Raw genomic sequence first — 20,430 nt, 5'->3', positions numbered from 1 at the left:
TTGGAATTTACTCTTTGTGCCATTTGTGTAGGAAGCCATCACAGAAGTCAAAAGTAGAAAATAAATATGAACAGGCAAGAGAATTGTGTATGATTTCCTCTTTCATAGCGGAAATTTTGCACAGGAATATAGGTATTGGCTGTCGTTTTATTGTTACTTAGCAGGGCTACACAAATATTAAAAAACTTACAAAACTTGGTAGGGGAGATAACTGGTCCAAAGGTATAACCCATTTAATTCTTGGACATATCCCGTAATGTCTCGTGTATAATGCATATAATTTCCCCCCCCCCAAAAAAATTGTCAAAAGTCAATAGTGCACATTATACATAGGTATAAGGGCAAATGGAAAAAACCTCCACATTTTATAAATGTATGCCCCCATCTAGTGGTTATGAAAAAGCTGTAAACTTTCATTCCAAAATGCCACCGCCACCTAATGGTTATAAAAAAGGTGTAGACTACACTTTCATTCCGATATGACAGGGGTACGTATGACTGCATGTATGTACAGTTGTGCTCATAAGTTTACATACCCTGGTAGAATTTGTGAAATATTGTTTTTTTTTTTTTTTAAATATGACTAAGGACTGAACAACAACCATCATTAATTTCTTCATGGTTATGTTTTATTTAATGATAATGCTTTTCTGAAATGCTTAACCGTTTAATTTGAATTCCATCCATCCATCCATCCATTTTCTGAGCCGCTTCTCCTCACTAGGGTCGCGGGCGTGCTGGAGCCTATCCCAGCTATCATTGGGCAGGAGGCGGGGTACACCCTGAACTGGCTGCCAGCTAATAGCAGGGCACATACAAACAAACAACCATTTGCACTCACATTCACACCTACGGGCAATTTAGAGTCTCCAATTCATGCATGTTTTTCGGATGTGGGAGGAAACCGGAGAGCCCGGAGAAAACCCATGCTGGCACGGGGAGAACATGCAAACTCCACACAGGCGGGGCCGGGGATTGAACCCCGGTCCTCAGAACTGTGAGGCTGACGCTCTTGACCAGTCGGCCACCGTGCCGGCTAATTTGAATTCCATTAAAATAAAATTAAATGTGTTTTGCCTGGTCATTCATGTTTTCTTTAAAGAATTGTATGCATCTTACAAATTCTGCCTGGGTAATCAAACATAAGAGCACAACTGTGTGTTTTCTACGTTACTAAATAAAAGTAGGGCTGTGAATTTCAAAATAAGAGCAAGTAAATTAAAAAAGGATTACTTGTTCAAATAAAGTGCTTAACTTCAGAATAATTACTTGAAAAAACTAAAAAAATACAGATAATGCTTCATGTTTTGATCATAGGGGTAGAAGCAAAATCATGCATTGTAAAAACGCATTATACATAGGTAGAAGAGTTTTTACAGAATTTTGAGGTCAACTTTGGGGGTGCGTATTATACATGGGTGCGGATTACACACGAGAAATTACAGTAGTATCTGGATGAAGCGGCATATGGAAAGTTTTTCAGTTGAAGTAATATACTACTTCTTAAATAACATGGCACTGTTTGCCATTCAGATAAATAAACACATATACACCACTAACACAAATGCAACAAAATGCTTTTAGATTTGTTTGAGGAATTTGTTTTAGCTTTTTTTGTACGACTCACAATGTAACAATTTTCCCAGCCTTATAATAAACACCGGTAGAGTCTGTCTATGAACAAAAAACTGCCTTTTGTTCATGGTTCAATCTTGGTGAAGGTGTGTGCTCTACGACCATACTAGTTAAAGTTGTGGAAAACTGTGTGTTTACATCATGCTTCTTTTGTTGCTACAAACAACTAATATTGTCATCCTTGTGTAATACTACATTGTCAATCAAAGCTCTCTTTCATGCATGAATAAAGCATCTTTTGCCAACTTTGCCAGCTCCACCCGTACCGTGGGCAATTCGACATGACTTCAACCCACTGAAACTACACCGCAGTTTTGCTAGACTAAGGCGTTAAAACACTTTATGGTGACCAATTCTTTTGTTGTGCTCATTATGAGGATTAATCATTTCGACTCAAAAGGAAACAAGGAAAATGCACTCTGAGTACATATACATGCACGGGCAGCAGAGTGGACTTGTGGTTAGCACATCTGCCTCGCTGCTCTGATGTGACAGAATTTTAATCTTGTCTTCCTGTGTAAAGTTTACATGTTCTCCCCTTACTTCTATGGGGTTTCTCTGAGTTCCCCCCAGCCCAAAACATGCATGTTCAGTTAATTTAAGACTCTAAATTGCCCACGGGTGTGAATATGAGTGTTTGTGGTTGCTGTGATTGGCTGATAACTCTCTTGCCCAAAATCAGCCGGGATAGGCTCCAACTCACCCACAACTCTGGAGTGGACAAGCAGTACAGAAAATGGATGAATGAAAATACATACTTCTTTTTGAAAATCTTGGTTTATGAATGGGTGTGTTCAGTTTGGAAAACCTGACTCAATGACATCTAACTTGTCCCAAACAAAATAGCGATTTTCAACATTTCCAGGCACAACGCCATTTCAAGGATATTTAGTTGTAATTCTTTGAAAATGCAGTCAGACACACAAACTCCTTCTGTATTGCATTGATCTTCCGTGCTCTTCTGTGGCTTGTTGTATTCACTTCGTGTCCAGAAAAAAAAAACTGTGGTTTTCCATAAAACACTGGGGTTAATATAATTCACCAACATTTACTCCTTTTTAGGAAGAAAATGTAGGAACACAATTTCTTCTTTTCGTCTCCTCTTTTCTCACAGCCCGCAGGTACAACTATTAATATCACCCTCATCTTTTTCCAAAATGCCTTCTCTGTTTTGCCAAATGCCTCACAATTACCCTCAGGCTCTGCTCTTCTGCCTCTTTCCTTCTCCTGGCATAAAGCAACAAATTCATTATCTGGTTTCCTTACCCATGACTAATATGCTAAATAGGGGCAATAATCTGCCCTATGTGTGCGTTCTATGTTGTCATTCAGAATTTACATTACTGCTTATCAATGGATTTCCTCAGTGCTCACAGCTACTGTTCTATACAATTAGGAATACTTGAAGTATTCCAGTGAACTGAACTGGATGACTCGTGTTTTACTCATTTCCAACAAGCCTGTCCTTGCACGTGGTTTAGTGCCTGTGTACATGTGTGGAGGTTAACATTCCTATTGTTGACTTTAGCATTTACACCTACATGTTGGCCAGTCATCCTCTCTGCCATTGTCAGAATGTCAAGGTTAAGCCAGAGACACATATGGTTGTACTTTTTTAGAGAACTCAAATTGACTGCTTAAACATCATAGTTGTGATCAACGAATGGGATTTGTCAAGTTCATTCATTCATCTTCCGTTGCGCTTATCCTCACTAGGGTTGCGGGCGTGCTGGAGCCTATCCCAGCTAACTTCGGGCGAGAGGCGGGGTACACCCTGAACTGGTCGACAGCCAATCGCAGGGCACATACAAACAAACAACCATTCGCACTCACATTCACACCTACGGGCAATTTAGAGTCTTCTATTAACTTACGGATTTCTCAAGTCATTTGTTTTGAGCCAGAACCAAAAGGCTATGAAAGCCTCATTACTGAGTCAATCCCCTTGTAATTACTCATAAATTGTATTTGGCCCATCTTCGTCTGCATTCAGTGACCTACAAAGAAGTGCTTCACCTATTACATAATACATTAGTACCTCAAAATTCCGATCTCCAAAGGTCATAGAATTTGATATTCGACTGAAATGATGAGCAAGAATATGCATCAGAAGTCGCACAACAACCTCAAAGTTGAACTTTCACTTTGAGCTACATCACATGAGACGCAAGTCTTCAGCGTAGCTCAGTAGATTTCAGTACAGCGAGCAGCGAAGCAAAAGATCGTAAGGATAAAGACAGTGAAGTCCAAGTACAGTCGTGGGCGCATGGCGTCGACTCGACTGCTAACGTTAGCTACGAGCTATAGCGGTTAGCGAGTTTGTATAACCGCGTGTTCTATTGATTTTTATGTTATACAAACTTGTGAGTCCCAAAGCAACACAACTTCTCACACGCTACAATCATCATTACTGCTAAGAAAGCTGTTTGTTTTGATATTACAGTGGCTAAAATGTTAGTTAAAACATTGCCTGGTAAGTTTTATGAGGGCAACAGTTTGGAACAGATTGTAGTAATTACATTTATTGTACATTATCATACATTTTACATTATTTCTTAAAGGAAAATTTGTTCTGAAATAACAACAAATTTCAGGTGAGCATAATAGAACAGATTCTGTTAGACATTAGGATCAAACATTTAGCAAGAAGGTTTGGAATGTCTTCTTTAAACTCCATGTTTATGTCTTGTAAACGTGCAGACAAGCACATTCTCACGACAACATCACTTTAAAAGCACATTATCCAGCAAATGCAAATGCCTTCCTGCATAGCCTGTTTTTGTGACTATGGCTTTCTTTTTCCTACTTGCACCATATTGTAATATACCCTTACTGCTGCGGTCACCAAGTAAGTCACTTTATAAAAGGATGATTCGACAAAAAGGGCTTGTTTTAGAAATATAATTTAAAAAATATACATGCCAGAAAAAGTCGTCCATTGTTTTTGTGTGTGCCTATGTGTGTGTGTGTCAGCCCCCATTGTGATCGTGGTCAGTCCATCAAAGCCCGGAGAGGGTGTCGGCAAGGCATTTGGGCCGCTGTCTGCCTCACACTTCCTTTGTTTGTGTACGTGTGTGTTGTGTGTCTGTGTGTGGGTCTGTGTAGGTCTCTCTTGACTTCCTCATCACTGTTGTGTGCTTGGAAGCATCGCTTTCTCTCTCTCTTTCTCTCTCCAATCACTGTCAGAGGGGGCAGATCTACTTTAGATGCACTGTTTCTGAAGATTCCTGTTTTTAAAAGCACACCGCTCACCTGCACACAAACACACACACACACAGCAGCAGTTAAAGCCATTATCTCAAACTGTGTCAGTGAAAGTTGCAGGACTCATTCGTTTACATTCCAATTTCCTAAGGTTTTGAATGCATCACACACATGCCAAATTGTATTGTATTTAACACCACACAAGAAACTAACCGTAATTTCTTGTGTGTAATGCGCACCCATGTATAATACGCACCCCCAAAGTGGACCTCAAAATTCTGGAAAACCCTTCTACCTATGTATAAAGCATTTTTACAATGCATGATTTTGCTTCTACCCATATGATCAAAACATGAAGTATTATCTGTATTTTGTTAGTTTTTTGAAATAATTATTCTGAAGTTAAGCACTTTATTTCAACAAGTGATGCTTTTTTTGTATTTACTTGCTCTTATTTTGAAATTCACAGCCCTACTTTTATTTAGTTGTGCTCTTATGTTTGATTACCTAGTCTACACTCTTTTTATAACCACTAGGTGGCGGCGGCATTTTGGAATTAAAGTGTACAGCTTTTTCATAACCACTAGATGGCGGCATAGATTTATACAATGTGAAGGTTTTTTCCATTTGCCCTTATACCTATGTATAATGGGCACTATTGACATTTGGGGTGCGCATTATACACGAGAAATTACGATAATTGATATACTGGTATAGTTACTTACACGTACATAAATGCCTCACGTCTTTCATGCGGCTCGACCTTGACTGAGCCATAACTCTTATCTCTTTATTGAGTCTTTGTTGACACGGCCTTGGGAGTGTGCCGTATGTGTGTGCTTGGGTGCATGCGTGTGTTGTGTGTGTGTGTGTGTGCGTGTGTGTGCATGTGTGTGTGTGTGTGTTGGACTGACACGTCCATCCACTGACCTGGCCTCTGTGTTTGGGGTTAGAAAATGAGCGTACACACCGAAGGTGCATCAAAAGGAAGGCTGAAGCATTGGAAGGGGAATGGTTGGGAATTTTTGCATTTTTCTTATTGTACTTTTCTACCTTTCACATGTTGCCACTGTCTTCTGCACATTACTCTGCAAGTCAAGTAGATTTGAAAGTTATTTTTCATTCTCATTTCCCTCCTCTAGATGCTTCTTTCCGTGTCAGGTCAGAGCAGTGCAGTGGCCGTGCGCGATAGTGCACGGCAAATGACTGACACCTCATCCGTCACGCCTTCTGTCTCTCATAGGTTGATCTTCCTCAGGCATGGTGGTTTCTTAAAACCCCCCCAAAAAGCAAACTTTCCCCGTTGAGTAACATTTTAACATTCTTGACTGTCATACAAGTTTAAAAAGGAGTTATTGTGTACTCACCTTCAACTTTGCTGACTAAATGATGAATGTGGTGACAGACTGAGATAACTGCCTGTGCTTGGGAGATGAGTCACTTCAGACAACTCACTTTCCGGTACATTCCATTCCTCTTCTTTTACTATTAATACTACTCCTATTATACCTAGGGCATAGATGTGTAACCCTTTTTATAAGAAGGCTTGGTTGAGCCATGGCTAGCCGAAGGTCGATTTGAGTCTAGTCTTTGGTTCAGGCTTTGGGTGGTCATGTTTTGTAGCACTGGGATTTGGCCTTGTTTGGTAATCTTTCGATCTCTAATTCCTGTGTCCTTCTCCTCCACCAGTCTGAGCTTTCTCTCTCTGACACAACTATATATCCCACTCCTTTGCATCATACTTGTTCTATTACCTCTTTTTCCTCATGCTTTCCTTACAGGACAAGAAAAAATAAATCTAAAGAATCACAAACTACCATGCACTGAAATTGCATGTCCTGAAGGATGGGAGAAAAGAATATTGGGAAAAAATGGGAAAGGCTGTTTTGAATCAAACCAGTTCAAACAAATCCTATGCACCCCCTTACAAACATGTGCATAGACTCATCTATCAAAATCTGAAACATATGAGGAGGCAACGTGTTTCCCATCCATATGACTCATTCGTCATTAATTAGTTGAAAATGATGTGGCCCTTCACCACCTGCGTTGTAAAGGGGAATTTAAGGTATTCCATATAGAAGAAGAAAATAAAATTTGTTTACTCGTGGGGGTGGCTGCATACTAAAAATATTAGCAGACAAGACCAGTTCCAAAAAAAACAAAAAAAAAAAACCTCCGAGCTGCTGGACGACAGCAGTGCAGGAGGAGCACTTTCGATTCCATAGCGACTCTGAAAAGTATTTGGAGAACCCCATTTGGAGCCCAAGTGAAGCCAGTGGATGGTAACAACGAGCCCCGTTCACGTCCAGTAAAGCCAAAGACCACTTTGTGTGGTTCGTCAGGTGGGGAGCAGCGGGGGAAGGGGGGGGGGGGGGGGGGGGGGGGGTCGCGGGGGTGGCTGTGGGCGGAGTCGGCCGTCCCAAAAAGCTGGAATCTCTCCTCTCCCGTGCATTCCCTCTCCTGCCGTGGAGCGCTCTCGCAAGGAGCGCAAAAGTGTGGACTGGACGTTATTTGGCTGCCGAATCGAATTCGAACCATGGATTTATTGACGCCCCAGAGGACATTTGCTGCCGACTTTATAGTGTGACTTTGTGCCTGGATTTATCATGAGGGCTTCGCTGTAGCTGTGGACTCAAAAGTCGTCGCTTGTCTGAACTCAGCCGGGAGGTTTAAAAAAAAAAAATGATACTAACACGTAAGTTGTTGTTTTTCGTTTTCAATAGCAACGAGTTCCACGTACAATAATGATATATCCTAAACGTGGTGTATTTTGACTCTCGGTACTGTACTTTTTGTTTTTTTAATTTGTTGATACCTTTGAGATGTTTTGTCTTCCGAGGATGTGATTCGTGATTTCAAAACGAAAAGTTTCTCCCAGCTCAAACCTGCGCACAAATTTGCGTTAGCTTTCTCCAGAACATCTCACATGGACCTCGATATGATTTTCGCTCTTGTCGATTTATTGGGTAAATATCCGTTTATATTAGTTTTGTCGAAAATATATATCGGTGCGCCATGTCCAGTTTTGCTTGAACTTACCCGGCTTAGAAGAGCATGACGTGCCGTGACTCATTTGGGATCCGTGGTTGAAAGAAGCAAGAATTACAGTGTTTTTCCGAACTCTTTCAGATGATGACTATGCATAGCGACCCTCCTTGTCTCGTCATTTCATGTCAAGCAAAGGGCCACAGTATATTCTAGTACCCTTGCCTTTTGCCCTAGAGCTAACCTTTTGCTAATGAGGGGAGAGGAGATGAGGCTGGGATCAAATCCTCTTTTTGGCTGTGCTGCCTGGCTTAACTTGATTTGTATGCTTTGGTGCTTGAGTAAAGACTTTTTCTTTTCTTTTTTTTCTTTTTTTAAAGTCACATGCTTCCTTATCAGAGCCAGTATCTCAGTCTTTGGACTAGACACAAAGCGCAGCAGGCTTCAGTTCTAACCACCAGGAGCAACCTCCAACACACTTGTAGACATCATGGCATCACAGTACATAGCCATGGCACTGTTTACAATACTAACACTGAGTGATCCAGCGGTTGAATGTTTTGCAAACCTGAAGTCAGGTGTCGGAGTTGATGTTCGTGTGATTAAGTGAGAGTCAATGAGCCTTCAAAGAGAGACCGAACCCGCTTCAGCTTCTCTGCTTTGTGAAGCAGGAAGTGAGCTGAGGCCTTATCTGCAGGATTTCACATCCAGCCGGCACGCCGCTCACATCCCTTGAGAAGACACCCATGTGCATTAGTGCTGTCACCTTCTCTTTTGGCATCTGCAAGCAAATGTATCAAGTGAGTCCTGCCTTTTGGCTCCCTTCTGGCTGTGGGAAGCTTATCATGAGTTTGAATACGTGCGGTCACCTGATCCCTGACTTTAGCCCCTCCGTGTGAGCATAAATCTATCATCGGGGTAGCACAGTGTCCATTGGGGTTAGCCGACAATGATCCATCTAGACCAGCTGTGTTTATGCATACATGTGTGCATGTGTCTCAAACTGAAAGAGACCATGCTTGTGTCTCCATTATTCTTTTGCATGTGTGGTTGCAGGGGGGGGGGCATCGCTTGAGGCAAGCCAGATGGTGATAGTGCTGCCACTGTCTCACTCACTGAACAGCAGCTCGATCTTCTCATGGGACCCAGCTGTCTCAGCCATGCAATAACTTGATACCCAATAAAAAAAAAAAAAAGAAATTTAAAAACATATGGCATCAACCATCTTTGCATTTCAGAATAGCACTGCGAGTCAAATTTTCTACACTGATGACTTGCGAGTGCACCAACTTACAAGTTGTCTGGGTTACAAACCTTTGCTGTGGTTTCTAAAATAAAAACATATATATATATATATGTATATATATATATATATATTTTTTTTTTTTGTCAGTACAAGCAAGCCCAGCATCCCGCATTCCACACACAATTTGAGACTTGTGCACACTAAATTAGGTTATGAGCTCAGTCAACTTGTAAGTTAACATAACAGCTTTCTCGGGCCCTGTCAGTCATGAGCCACTATGGTCGTCATCAACCCCCCCCAACACAGTACTCACCACCCCAATTCTACGTGTATTCATTGTCAAGAGCTTTTTGGTTGTCCAGGTGACAAGCAGAATCATGACTTTGTGTCTTGATAGTCCTCCTCGTTGATAGCTTCTGAGCCACACAGTCTCATTTATCACCTCTCCTGTCTAGACCCTCTTTGCAACACCTTTAGAAAGAGCCTCTCAGTCCTGCAGTTGATAACAACCCCCCTGACTGCGTTTTAGTCTTGCGTCACAGTTGGTGCTGCGAGGTCTACCGGCGATTAGGTTATTGCCGATAAGCCTCACAACAGTTGTTCGTCAAGCATTCTTTTCAATCTGCCAACTTCAAAGCCTCAGCCACGATGATAACTGTATTCAGGCTCTTGACCTCCAGTCCTCAATGTCTGCAGCTGAGCCTTTGAGGTGGGAGGCAGCATCCTTTGTTTGCGAGCCGCTGAACAAAGTCCTACTGGATCTGAGCATTCCGGATTGGCCAAGCAAGACCCTGCGGCCTCCTGCGATGGAGGGAAACTCTGGCCGGCAATTGTGAGAATTTCCTGCCACAGGAAAAGGAGAGAAGAGAAGGGGTGAGCAGAGTTGAAACGAGCCCACGGAGAAGAGGCAGCGAGTGTATCGAAAAGAAAAGCAAAGAAAAGACCGCAGTGGTTAATTTTAGAATTGGCCAAGGAGTAGCTGGGAAGCAGCTGTGATTGTAGCTCACTAGTTATTCTAAATAAATTGAGTAGAAACATTCACTGGCAATTGTAATGTCATCCCTATTAGCACCACCATGGCTGTCATTAGTCATGATAGTCACTCTCATCACTCTTTCCTGCTTCTTTTCCCCAGTGTAGTCAGCCAGTTTCTTCTGTTGTCTTGATAAACTTCGTCTCTATATCTGATTCTTTTAACTGGAGGTGGGATTAAGGCAAAAAAAAGATGGAGAACATTTTGAGGGTGACCATTTGCAGTCAGGAAACAGCATGCTGTTGTTGTCTTATGTTCCTCCTTGAGCTCCAAGGCTGAAGTCACAAGGGTCAAACTGACACAGGGCTGACAAAGTACTTGTCAAACAATGTACAACTCCAATTCCAGTGAAGTTGGGACGTGTTAAACATAAATAAAAACAGAATACAATGATTTGTAAATTATGTTCAACCTATATTGAATTGAATACACTACAAAGACAAGATATGTCATGTTCAAACTGATAAACTATTGTTTTTAGCAAATAATCATTAACTGAGAATTTTATGGCTGCAACACGTTCCAAAAAAGCTGGGACAGGTAGCAAAAAAGACTAAGAAAGTTGAGGAATGCTCATCAAACACCAGTTTGGAACATCCCACAGGTGAACAGGCTAATTGGGAACAGGTGGGTGCCATGATTGGGTATAAAAGGAGCTTCCCTGAATGGCTCAGTCATTCACAAGCAAAGATGGGGCAAGGTTCACTTCTTTGTGAACTAGTGCGTGAGAAAATAGTCGAACAGTTTAAGGACAATGTTCCTCAACGTAATTGCAAGGAATTTAGGGATTTCATCATCTACGGTCCATAATATCATCAAAAGGTTCAGAGAATCTGGAGAAATCACTGCATGTAAGCGGCAAGGCCGAAAACCAACATTGAATGCCCGTGACCTTCGATCCCTCAGGCGACACTGCATCAAAAACTGACATTAATGTGTAAAGGATATCACCACATGGGCTCAGGAACACTTCAGAAAACCAATGTCAGTAAATACAGTTCGGCGCTACATCCGTAAATGCAACTTGAAACTCTACTATGCAAAGCAAAAGCCATTTAGCAACAACACCCAGAAACACCGCTGGCTTCTCTGGGCCTTAGCTCATCTAAGATGGACTGATGCAAAGTGGAAAAGTGTTCTGTGGTCCGACGAGTCCACATTTCAAATTGATTTTGGAAATTGTGGAGGTCGTGTCCATCGGGCCAAAGAGGAAAAGAACCATCCGAACTGTTATGGACATAAAGTTCAAAAGCCAGCATCTGTGATGGTATGGGGCTGTGTTAGTGCCAATGGCATGGGTAATTTACACATCTTTGAAAACACCATTAATGCTGAAAGGTACATACAGGTTTTGGAGAAACATATGCTGCCATCCAAGCAACGTCTTTTTCATTGTCTTGCTTATTTCAGCAAGACAATGCCAAACCACATTCTGCACATGATACAACAGCGTGGCTTTCTTAGTACAAGAGTGCGGGTACTAGACTGGCCTGCCTGCAGTCCAGACCTGTCTCCCATTGAAAATGTGTGGCGCATTATGAAGCGTAAAATACGACAACGGAGACCCCGGACTCTTGAACAGCTGAAGCTGTACATCAAGCAAGAATGGGAAAGAATGCCACCTACAAAGCTTCAACAATTAGTGTCCTCAGTTCCCAAACGTTTATTGAATGTTGTTAACAGAAAAGGTGATGTAACACATTGGTAAACATGACCCTGTCCCAGCTTTTTTGGAATGTGTTGCAGCCATAAAATTCAAATTAAATTATTATTTACTAAAAACAATAAAGTTTATCAGTTTGAACATTAAATATCTTGTCTTTGTAGTGTATTCAATTAAATATAGGTTGAACATGATTTGCAAATCATTGTATTCTATTTTTATTTATGTTTAACACAACGTCCCAACTTCATTGGAATTTAGGTTGTATGTTTTAGACTCGCTTTATCATCCCCACTTTCTTTAATTGCTCATTCATCCTCAATAACAATTGTCACTACATAAAGAAACTAAATATGAAGAGGAATTCGTCCTGACTGTGCAACTAGGATATACTGTGGTCAGTTTTACCATAACTTTAACTATGATACAGTATGTAGTAATTTTCCTGTTGCTTTTGGTCTTGATCTCAAGTGCTGGTCGGTGTGCTTTCATGAGTTATACTTCCGTCACCTTCGCACATGTCATCAAACGCAACCTTTTTTTCAAGGTGCCGTAACCTTACTATTTCTAACGGTAAAATGGTGCTGTAAAACATTTATGGCTTTAGAGCCTCTGCAACCGTGAGGACGTTTGTTGCGTACACACAATCCCAGAAGCCATTGTTTGCCTTGGCTGCCTCCCCACCTATTATCTAGCCAGGAACAAACGAAGGCAGGCCCTTACAGTCTGGTTGTCAGCAGCCACTGCAGCGCCACTCGGCTGTCTTCCTGCGAGGGAAGCAGGAAGGGGAAGTGAGGTCGTTCCCTGGCGAGGTCAAAGGAATTGGGATGGACAGTGCGGAAGACCAAAAAAAAAAAAAAAACTCAACAAAATTATTAAATTATGGAACCAAACGATGAATAAATAATTGGAAGGGGTGGTTTGGGAATGCATTTCTGTGGCAGAGGATAAGTTGTGGTTACATTTTGATTCTTAAGCATCTCCTGTTGGAATGTTTGTGCCAGATTCCTCATGCCCCTGCCCGCCTTCTGTTGCAAACAAACAACGATTATTTGTATATATTATTCATATTCAGTCCGTGAATGAATTGAGATCTATGCCTATTGCTTTCTGAATCCACACGGTGGTTACTGTTGTAATATTTTCTCTTTGAAGGCGCTCCAAAATCCACTGCAAAGTCACTTTGATCAGCACTAGACATATGGGGTGTGTCAGCCGATAGCCTCTTTCCTAATCCATTTATTGGATCTCCTCGTCTTTTCAGGGGGGGTTGGGGGTTGAAATCCAAGTAACTCTAACTGTTTGCATGTCTGATTTGCATTTTAATAGCTTTACTGTCTTTACAGTGGTTTGTCTTTAAACATGAGGATGGTCCTTTCAAACACACACACAGACTTGTATGTGCACACACAGAGTGACACAGAGTGATACAGAAGAAAACTGAAGAATTCCAGGTCCTTTCAGATGTTTGGATAATTACCCCTTTCTTTTAGTACCCCAAAGTATGGGTGTCAACACCGACATACGGTATGTGCTCACACAAGCTTTGCACATCGCCTGTGACAAATATAACTCATTTGTCAAATAGGTGTAAAACATACTTTTTAATAAGTTAGTTGACACTGGGTGCATGCTGGTGTCAGAGTTGTTGCGTCAGAAGCTGCTGGCCCCTGCTGAGGCGAAGAGTAGACCCTGCGTTGTTCGTTTCACACCTTGTTGTTGGTGGGTTTGTCTGCCGTCTAGTCTTGTTGTTGGTATGTAAATGAGTATATATGGTATAGATGAGAGCCTTTGCAGCAGCAGTCTTGACCGATGTTTGTCAACCATATTTTTCCTTAGCGCATGAAAACTCAGTTGGTAGTCTCACCGTTACGACGCATGAAATTTCACTTCTTGAATAGTGATTGTTCTCCTTAAATCGCAGTAAACAGGTCTTATGACATGTATGTGAAAGTATAACTTGATGCTTCAAAGGTTATCCTGTTAGCAGCTCTTATGAATTGGCAAAGTTAAATTTTTTTGTGTTGCATGTTTTCATGTTTTTTGATTGATATATTCCCACAAGTTCACATGAGTAATTTTCAGTCCATACAGTCCCACTTTCATCTGAGATTTTTACCAGCATCGCTTCCTGCCTTTGTAACGCTTGTTTTGTTTACAAGGGTTTCCCATGGTTGTGCTACATTCGTACTAGCTGTCACAACACTTAAGATGGCATTGTAAAATAAGCTCCTCTAGGCCCGGAGACAGACTCCTGTCTGTCTTCGGTCTACAAAAAACACTTACTGAGGGGAAGATGTAGTCAATTGGGGAAACAGGGGTGTGGGCAGACATTTGGCATATGTCATCTAAATAGCGTTCGCAGGTAATTACTGTAGTCTATAAAGGATTTCATTCACTCATTTGTACCATTTAGTAGACATGTGAGCTTACAACACTTTGTGAGATTGTATTATAGCTCTCACATGTTTGTGAGAAGACCCCAATGCATTTTTTTATTATGATAACTTTAATGATTTACATGATATAAATCGCTGGCTCACGGAAACATATTCAACAAAGACATTTTCAATGTTTGAAAGTGATGTGAAAAAAAGCATCAGCGTGCTGGCTAAGGAGCTTAAGTGGCACACACATAGTGTGTGAGAGGGTTAACACCATTTGCACGAAGGATGCTTTTGAGCTCCAGCTTTTAAAGCATGTGAGAGGTGAGTGACCAAGTGTGAGATAGCTAATGAGGTCAAAGGGTTCAAATTTGATAAGCAGCAAACTAACTCGATTTTCGGTTTTTATAAAATTACGCTTGTCCACCCACCCATTCATTTTCAATACCACTTCCTGGAGCACTAAACAATTGTTGAGACATTGTCAGTGGGCTTCAATTGAGAATTAAGCGTGGTTCAGCCGCGTGAACCTCTACACAACCAATCCAATTAGACTTTGTGATGACAAAATGTTTGTGTCACGCAATTGTCTTCATATGCTTTGTACCTGTGAATGGCATAATTTCAATTTGTTGTGTCACTCAATCTGACAAGCCTCTGTGTTCTTTTGGGTTTTTTTCTATTGCAGAGATTGAAGCCAAAGAGGCCTGTACATGGCTCCGAGCAGCAGGCTTCCCACAGTATGCCCAGCTTTATGAAGGTAAGCATCCCCCTACTGATGCTAGGGAGAGTGACGGTGTAATCATAATTGTGAGAATTCTGGAAGGCTTTTTAGCCACACAAATCCTAGTTCACAAACTGATCTAATTGTATTAGAGTCAACTGAGATCAAAGCAGTACACGGTTTTATTTTACATGCTCGACACTCGACCAAACTGTGGGAGCACAATCTTTTGCTCTTCTTCCTGTGGATGTAATTAAGCTTATGTGGAATCATGCACAGTTGTGTTCATTTTGTTGCACACCTCCCACTGGAAAAACATTCCTGAGGAGTGAAGGGGGGGGGAGGGATCTTAGCACCAGCGTTAAACTGTTCTTATACAATTGGAGGCAGGACTTTCTGTATTCCAAACATTAACTTGGACTATATATTAAGCTATGATAACTGAGCACCAAAGGTCTTTCTCACTTGTCATCGTAAAGTCAAACCTCCCCAAATTCATGAGTCTCTCTTTTCCAACTACAGTATGGCATACCATAGACCTTCTCTTATGTAACTGCAGGACAAAGTTGTATTTGTCAGGAGCTCTAAATTCAGTCCCGGTTAACTGTGAAAGGCTTCCTACAGTATCGGAGAGAAAGGCTCATTGTTTTTGTGATAAGGTGATGACACTAATTTCATACACCCGTGTCGAGTGAAGTAGAGACAAACTAAAAAACACCAATCCATCATTTTGCAGGCTTCACAGTTTAGCCAGCTAAACACAATTAGGAATTTGTGCCAATGGATGATGCATTTTTCTTCTCTTGTATCCATGAGACAATCTCTATTGTCAGTGCTGTCAAGACTACAGCCCCACTAAAGATAAGCAGACTGATAGGTCTGTGTCGGTACAGAAAGCTGAAAGTGCTGGTATTCCCTCAATAGTATTTTCTTATCATCACCAACCCTAATGGTTCAGATGCAAGATTCCCATTTGGGGTTGGGTGAGAACATTCCAACAAGTGCTTGAATGTTAGCCCAGCAGTGTGTTCTCATACGCACCTTGTGTCAGTGCCTCAGTGTCTGACGTGTGCACTTACTTGAGCAGTGATTTGCTGTTAATGAGGTTGACTTGAGAGCAGAAAGAATTAGGAGGAAGTTGAAGCTCCAAGCTGCAGTGGCGTGCCTATTGTCATTCTTCAATCAATCCCTCAGTGCTCCACATCCCCCCTGCCTGCTACCTCTGAAAGCTGCAGCTGGGTTTGTTTGGTCGGATAAGATGCCACTTCCTCTTTTAGCTTTCATGCAGGCTGTATGGGGGAGAAGGTGGGACGGAAGACCTCGGTGGGTGTTTGAGTGGGTGTTGTTGAGTTTGATCTGAAAACATTGACCTCTCTCTCCCTTCAGATGCCCAGTTTCCCATTGACATCTCTTCAGTCACCAGGGACCACGACTTCCTTGATCGGGATGCCATTGAAGCTCTCTGCAGGTGAAACTCATTCCGATACAAATCCCTTCTTCTTCCTCTGATGTTATGCACTATTCCTCTTGCTCCTCCATTGCCTCTTTTCTGTACTTATCTCTTGATGCCACCTCAATTAAACCATGAGGGTATGACTTCAAAAGCAGGCATAGTTTGGAGAGTTACTGAGGGGGATGAAAGAATGACGATATGATGATGATAAGCATGTTGCAGTCATATATTCTCCTTTTTTGTGTGCGATTCTAAGAGCCTTCAAAGCACAAGGCTCAAATTCAAGGCCCGAGGGCCAGATGTGGCCCGCCAAATCCCTTTATGTCACCCACCAAAGCAATTCAAACGTGTCTACTTCATGTTTCTTGCTAACTGTGGTGGTTGTTTTAATTTTAGCAGAAAATAGGTACCAGAACTTAATTTTTTCTTCGATTTTAACAGGTATTACAATCTTTTTTCACCAAAATACCTTCTTAACATAAACTGAACAATGGTTGTTTGCTCATATTGAGGTGAATATACATTTATATGGTTTTCACAGTCATATGTGGGGTAAACCATAACTGAGGTGGCCTGTGCGGAAATAATCGTTATACATGGCTGCTTTAGAAGAAAGCACAGAACTCACTATAGGCTGCTTTGTCACGTAATGTTCTTTACATTAAATTCAATCCTGTCTTTAAAGTTGTTGAAAAATGTATCGATGTGACTGAGCCACAACCCACATGGGAAATTGATTCCTTGTTTTGTATAAAGTCACGTTGCTAAAATAATGGTAAGTCATTTTTTCACATAAACTTTTTTGTTGTTGTTGCTAAATCATCTCCTCATGATGCCGGCCACCTCTGGTAAAATCGCCCACATCCTCACTTTTAACAGATCATGCGATTTTACCCTTAGAATATAATGGCCTATGTCAAGAGTGAGACTTGGGCCATTTGATTTTGCCTAAGTCAAACAACAATGTGACTTTTACAAGCTTTTCAAGATGGCAACTGTTTCAAGAAGAAAGAAAATATATGTTGCAGCCGAAGTTATTTCCATGATTCAGGGCTTATGCCCTATTGGTAAGTGATAAGGTTTACTATGGATATAGACTAAGCTATAAATATGACATTATTATTTATTCTTTTTTGTCAGCAAAATGTCTAAGACCATGAAGCTAGCTAGCATTTCGCAAAGAGTGGAAAGGCTGCAGAATCTTGTGGCTGTTACACCTGAAAGGTTTTCTGCTAACTCTTTTCAAACAATATTTCAAAAACAGCTTTTGTCTCATTTTTTCCACATTATGATCTAAATAAGGAAACTAAATTAAACGCCTTTGTCCGTGAACATGGAAGCAAAATGAATCCAAGAATAAACGTGTCAAAGGAATGTCATATAAAAGTAAAAGTGACAAAGAAATAGGTGCAAAGGTTAGGGATCCTCCCTGCAACTCAAAGTTCTGTCAGCGAGTCTCAACCCGAGACTGCCAAGTCATTACAGAAGAGCAGCGGCAGTGGATATTTCAGAACTGGGAAGAATTTCGTTTATATGTCACCACTCTGGTCACAAAGGTTAACATAAAGCAAAAGAAAGTTGCTGAGGGATCCTGACGCAATTCATCATTGTCCTACCAACTGAAACTTCAAGATGGAATGAGTCTCAAAGTGTGCAAGGCACTTTTTTCCTCTACACTTGGTCTCCCTGAAAGAACCATTATACAGTGGCTGAACAAAGACACCATCGACCATGATGAACAAGCGGCAACGCCACTCGCTAAGTCTGGTCCTAAGAGCGGCAAGCATGCAAAGCTTGAAACTGATGTCAAAGATTTCCTTAAGGATTGATTGCCTACTGTTGATGCACAATACTGCAGAAGAACAGAGACCTATAAGGACAAGAAGTTCCTTCATGCGGGCACAACCATCTCCCATCTACACCGGGAATATCAACAGGCAGCTGCAATTGCTGGAGTGAGGGCAGTTTCAATTCGATATTTCACAAATGTGTTCCATGAAGAGAACTACTCAATATCCATTCCACGGAAAGATCAGTGTGATGTTTGCGTTTCATTCAAACATGGTAATATTAGTGAGGCCGAATATGGTGCACATGTCACCAAGAAAGATGAAGCGAGGCAAGAGAAATCCTGTGACAAGGATTCAGCAAATAATGAGAAGTCTGTTTGGTCAATGGACTTGCAAGCTGTGCTGCTGTGCCCAGAAATCAAAGCTAGCAGCCTGTATTATAAAACAAAACTGCAGGTCCATAACACCACCCTCTTCACCTTGAAAGGAAGGGTACTGCTACATTTGGGACGAATCGGAGGGCGACCTCAGTAGCGAGGTATTTGCACACCTTCAATATCACCATTTTATCCAGAACTCAAGGAGATCATAGTGTGGAGCGATGGTTGCGGATATCAAAACCGCAATGCATGTGTGGCAAATGCATTCTCTGAGCTTGCAAGGAAATATGGGGTACTAATAACACAGAAATACCTTGTTGCATGGCACACACAAATGGAGTGTGACAGCATGCATACTACTATTGAACGCAAAATAGTTACTGATATCTTCACGCCAAGAGATTAAATCATCATACTTCACACTGCAAGACTCAGGCCATCACCTTACCATGTGCAGGTGCTCAAGCATGATGAGTTCCAGAAACTGAAGGGATCTTACTTCATTAGCATCAGACCTAGCAAAAAAGCTGGAGATCCAACTGTGCATGACTTGCAGGCTCTTCAGTTTAGCAGTGAAGGCAAGGTCCATTTCAAGCGGTCCTTCTCGGAGGACTCTGAGTGGGAAGAACTGCCACAGAGGGTACAGGTGCCAAATGAGCCAATGGCATGGATAAGAATGTTTCCATGTGCTCTACCAATCAAGGAGAGAAAGTTCCAGGACCTCCAGTCAATGAAACAGGTCATGCCAGTCGAGTGTCATCACTTCTTTGACAATTTGCCACATTAATAGGCATCAGTCAAGAACCAAGCAAAGAAGAGCTGGAGGTAGAAGTGAGGAGATGCACATACCTCCTCAGCATTATGTTTAGTTGGTTTGTTAGTTATGTTTTATTATTGACTGAGTCGAATGTTTAAAATTGCTCAAGTCATAAAGGCATGTTAAAAAATTTGCCAAAGTAATTTATTCCTCTTCCATAACATAATTGACAGACATTGTTATGACTATGTCAATAGTCATCTACTATCATTACTTTTTTGAGTGAGATAATTACAAAATATCATATATTCACCATTTGGTGCAGTTTTTTGTGTGTTCTGAAAAATGTTAAAAAATGACTTAAGCCATTATTTTAAGAGGGTGTCGAGATAGCCTGTTTTGTGCCCATGAAAGTAAAAAAGTAGCAGTGGTCACATACAGTTGCATTGTGTCATTGCTGTATAAGTTAGCATAGGAGTTAGAGGAAGCTAATGGCCTTTTAATGAAGCTGGCTTCATCAAATTCCAGCTTTCAATCATAAAGCACAGCAGGTGTGCCTTCATACATCTGGAAGCTATCATATCAATGTCTCCTCCCTCAGTGGCTGCCACCCCACCTCCTCCAGCAAAACTATTCCTCAGTTTCCATCCCTTCATCTCTCCATTGTTACGTGATCTCCTCTAAAAGCTCTCCAGAGGAACCCCACCACTCTCGCTCCGCTTCACCAGGTGGCTGGGAGGATAAGCTTTCTGTCCCCTCCCTGAGATTTCGTAGCCACTTCAGCAGATTACATTCTCTCCCTTTTGCTGTCTCCATCTCAATCTCTTTACGCTCATGTGGGGATTATCCTTCAGCACTTCATTAGGCACCCTGAGAGCACAACATCCTCTGTCTTTTCCCTTATATTCCCTCCTTTCTTCTATTCTACACCCTGTGCGTTTGGGGTCAACTTTAAATATAATCTATTACATGCATGTGTTTCCTTGCAGGAGGCTCAACACCCTCAACAAGTGTGCTCTAATGAGACTGGAGATATCACCGCAAAGAAAAAGGGTGAGTATAAAGTGCACATGCAGACGCATGATGAGTCATTCTCTGCAACCACATTTCCACTTCATCACCTCAATAATAAGTCTATGGCTAGCTACAGGGCGAAGCTGGGTTTTCTCTCAT

At 41.5% G+C, this 20,430-nt stretch overlaps 1 protein-coding gene and 1 long non-coding RNA gene across 4 annotated transcripts in view; one reads left to right on the top strand and one right to left on the bottom strand.

Annotated features, from left to right (window-relative positions):
• Positions 1-20,430, top strand: part of dlc1 (DLC1 Rho GTPase activating protein) — a 107,480-nt gene that overhangs the window by 68,023 nt on the left and 19,027 nt on the right. For 2 of the 3 annotated variants that reach the window (XM_061772246.1, XM_061772247.1), the window contains 3 exons: positions 14,842-14,913; positions 16,264-16,345; positions 20,247-20,310. In XM_061772246.1, coding sequence (XP_061628230.1) covers positions 14,842-14,913; positions 16,264-16,345; positions 20,247-20,310 — 218 coding nt within the window. Of the gene's footprint in view, positions 1-7,269; positions 7,538-14,841; positions 14,914-16,263; positions 16,346-20,246; positions 20,311-20,430 lie in introns of those variants that run through there. The other variant, XM_061772248.1, reaches the window with a different exon arrangement.
• LOC133477464 (uncharacterized) lies at positions 4,160-8,316 on the bottom strand. Its single transcript, XR_009788375.1, has 3 exons — positions 7,882-8,316; positions 7,658-7,727; positions 4,160-4,887 (listed from the first exon to the last, which is right to left on the bottom strand). It is a non-coding gene; the product is annotated as an uncharacterized LOC133477464 (long non-coding RNA).

The sequence above is a fragment of the Phyllopteryx taeniolatus genome, chromosome 4 (assembly GCF_024500385.1).
Source record: "Phyllopteryx taeniolatus isolate TA_2022b chromosome 4, UOR_Ptae_1.2, whole genome shotgun sequence".
In the NCBI taxonomy this organism is placed as follows: Eukaryota; Metazoa; Chordata; class Actinopteri; order Syngnathiformes; family Syngnathidae; genus Phyllopteryx; species Phyllopteryx taeniolatus.
This window is presented reverse-complemented; position numbering and strand designations above follow the sequence as displayed.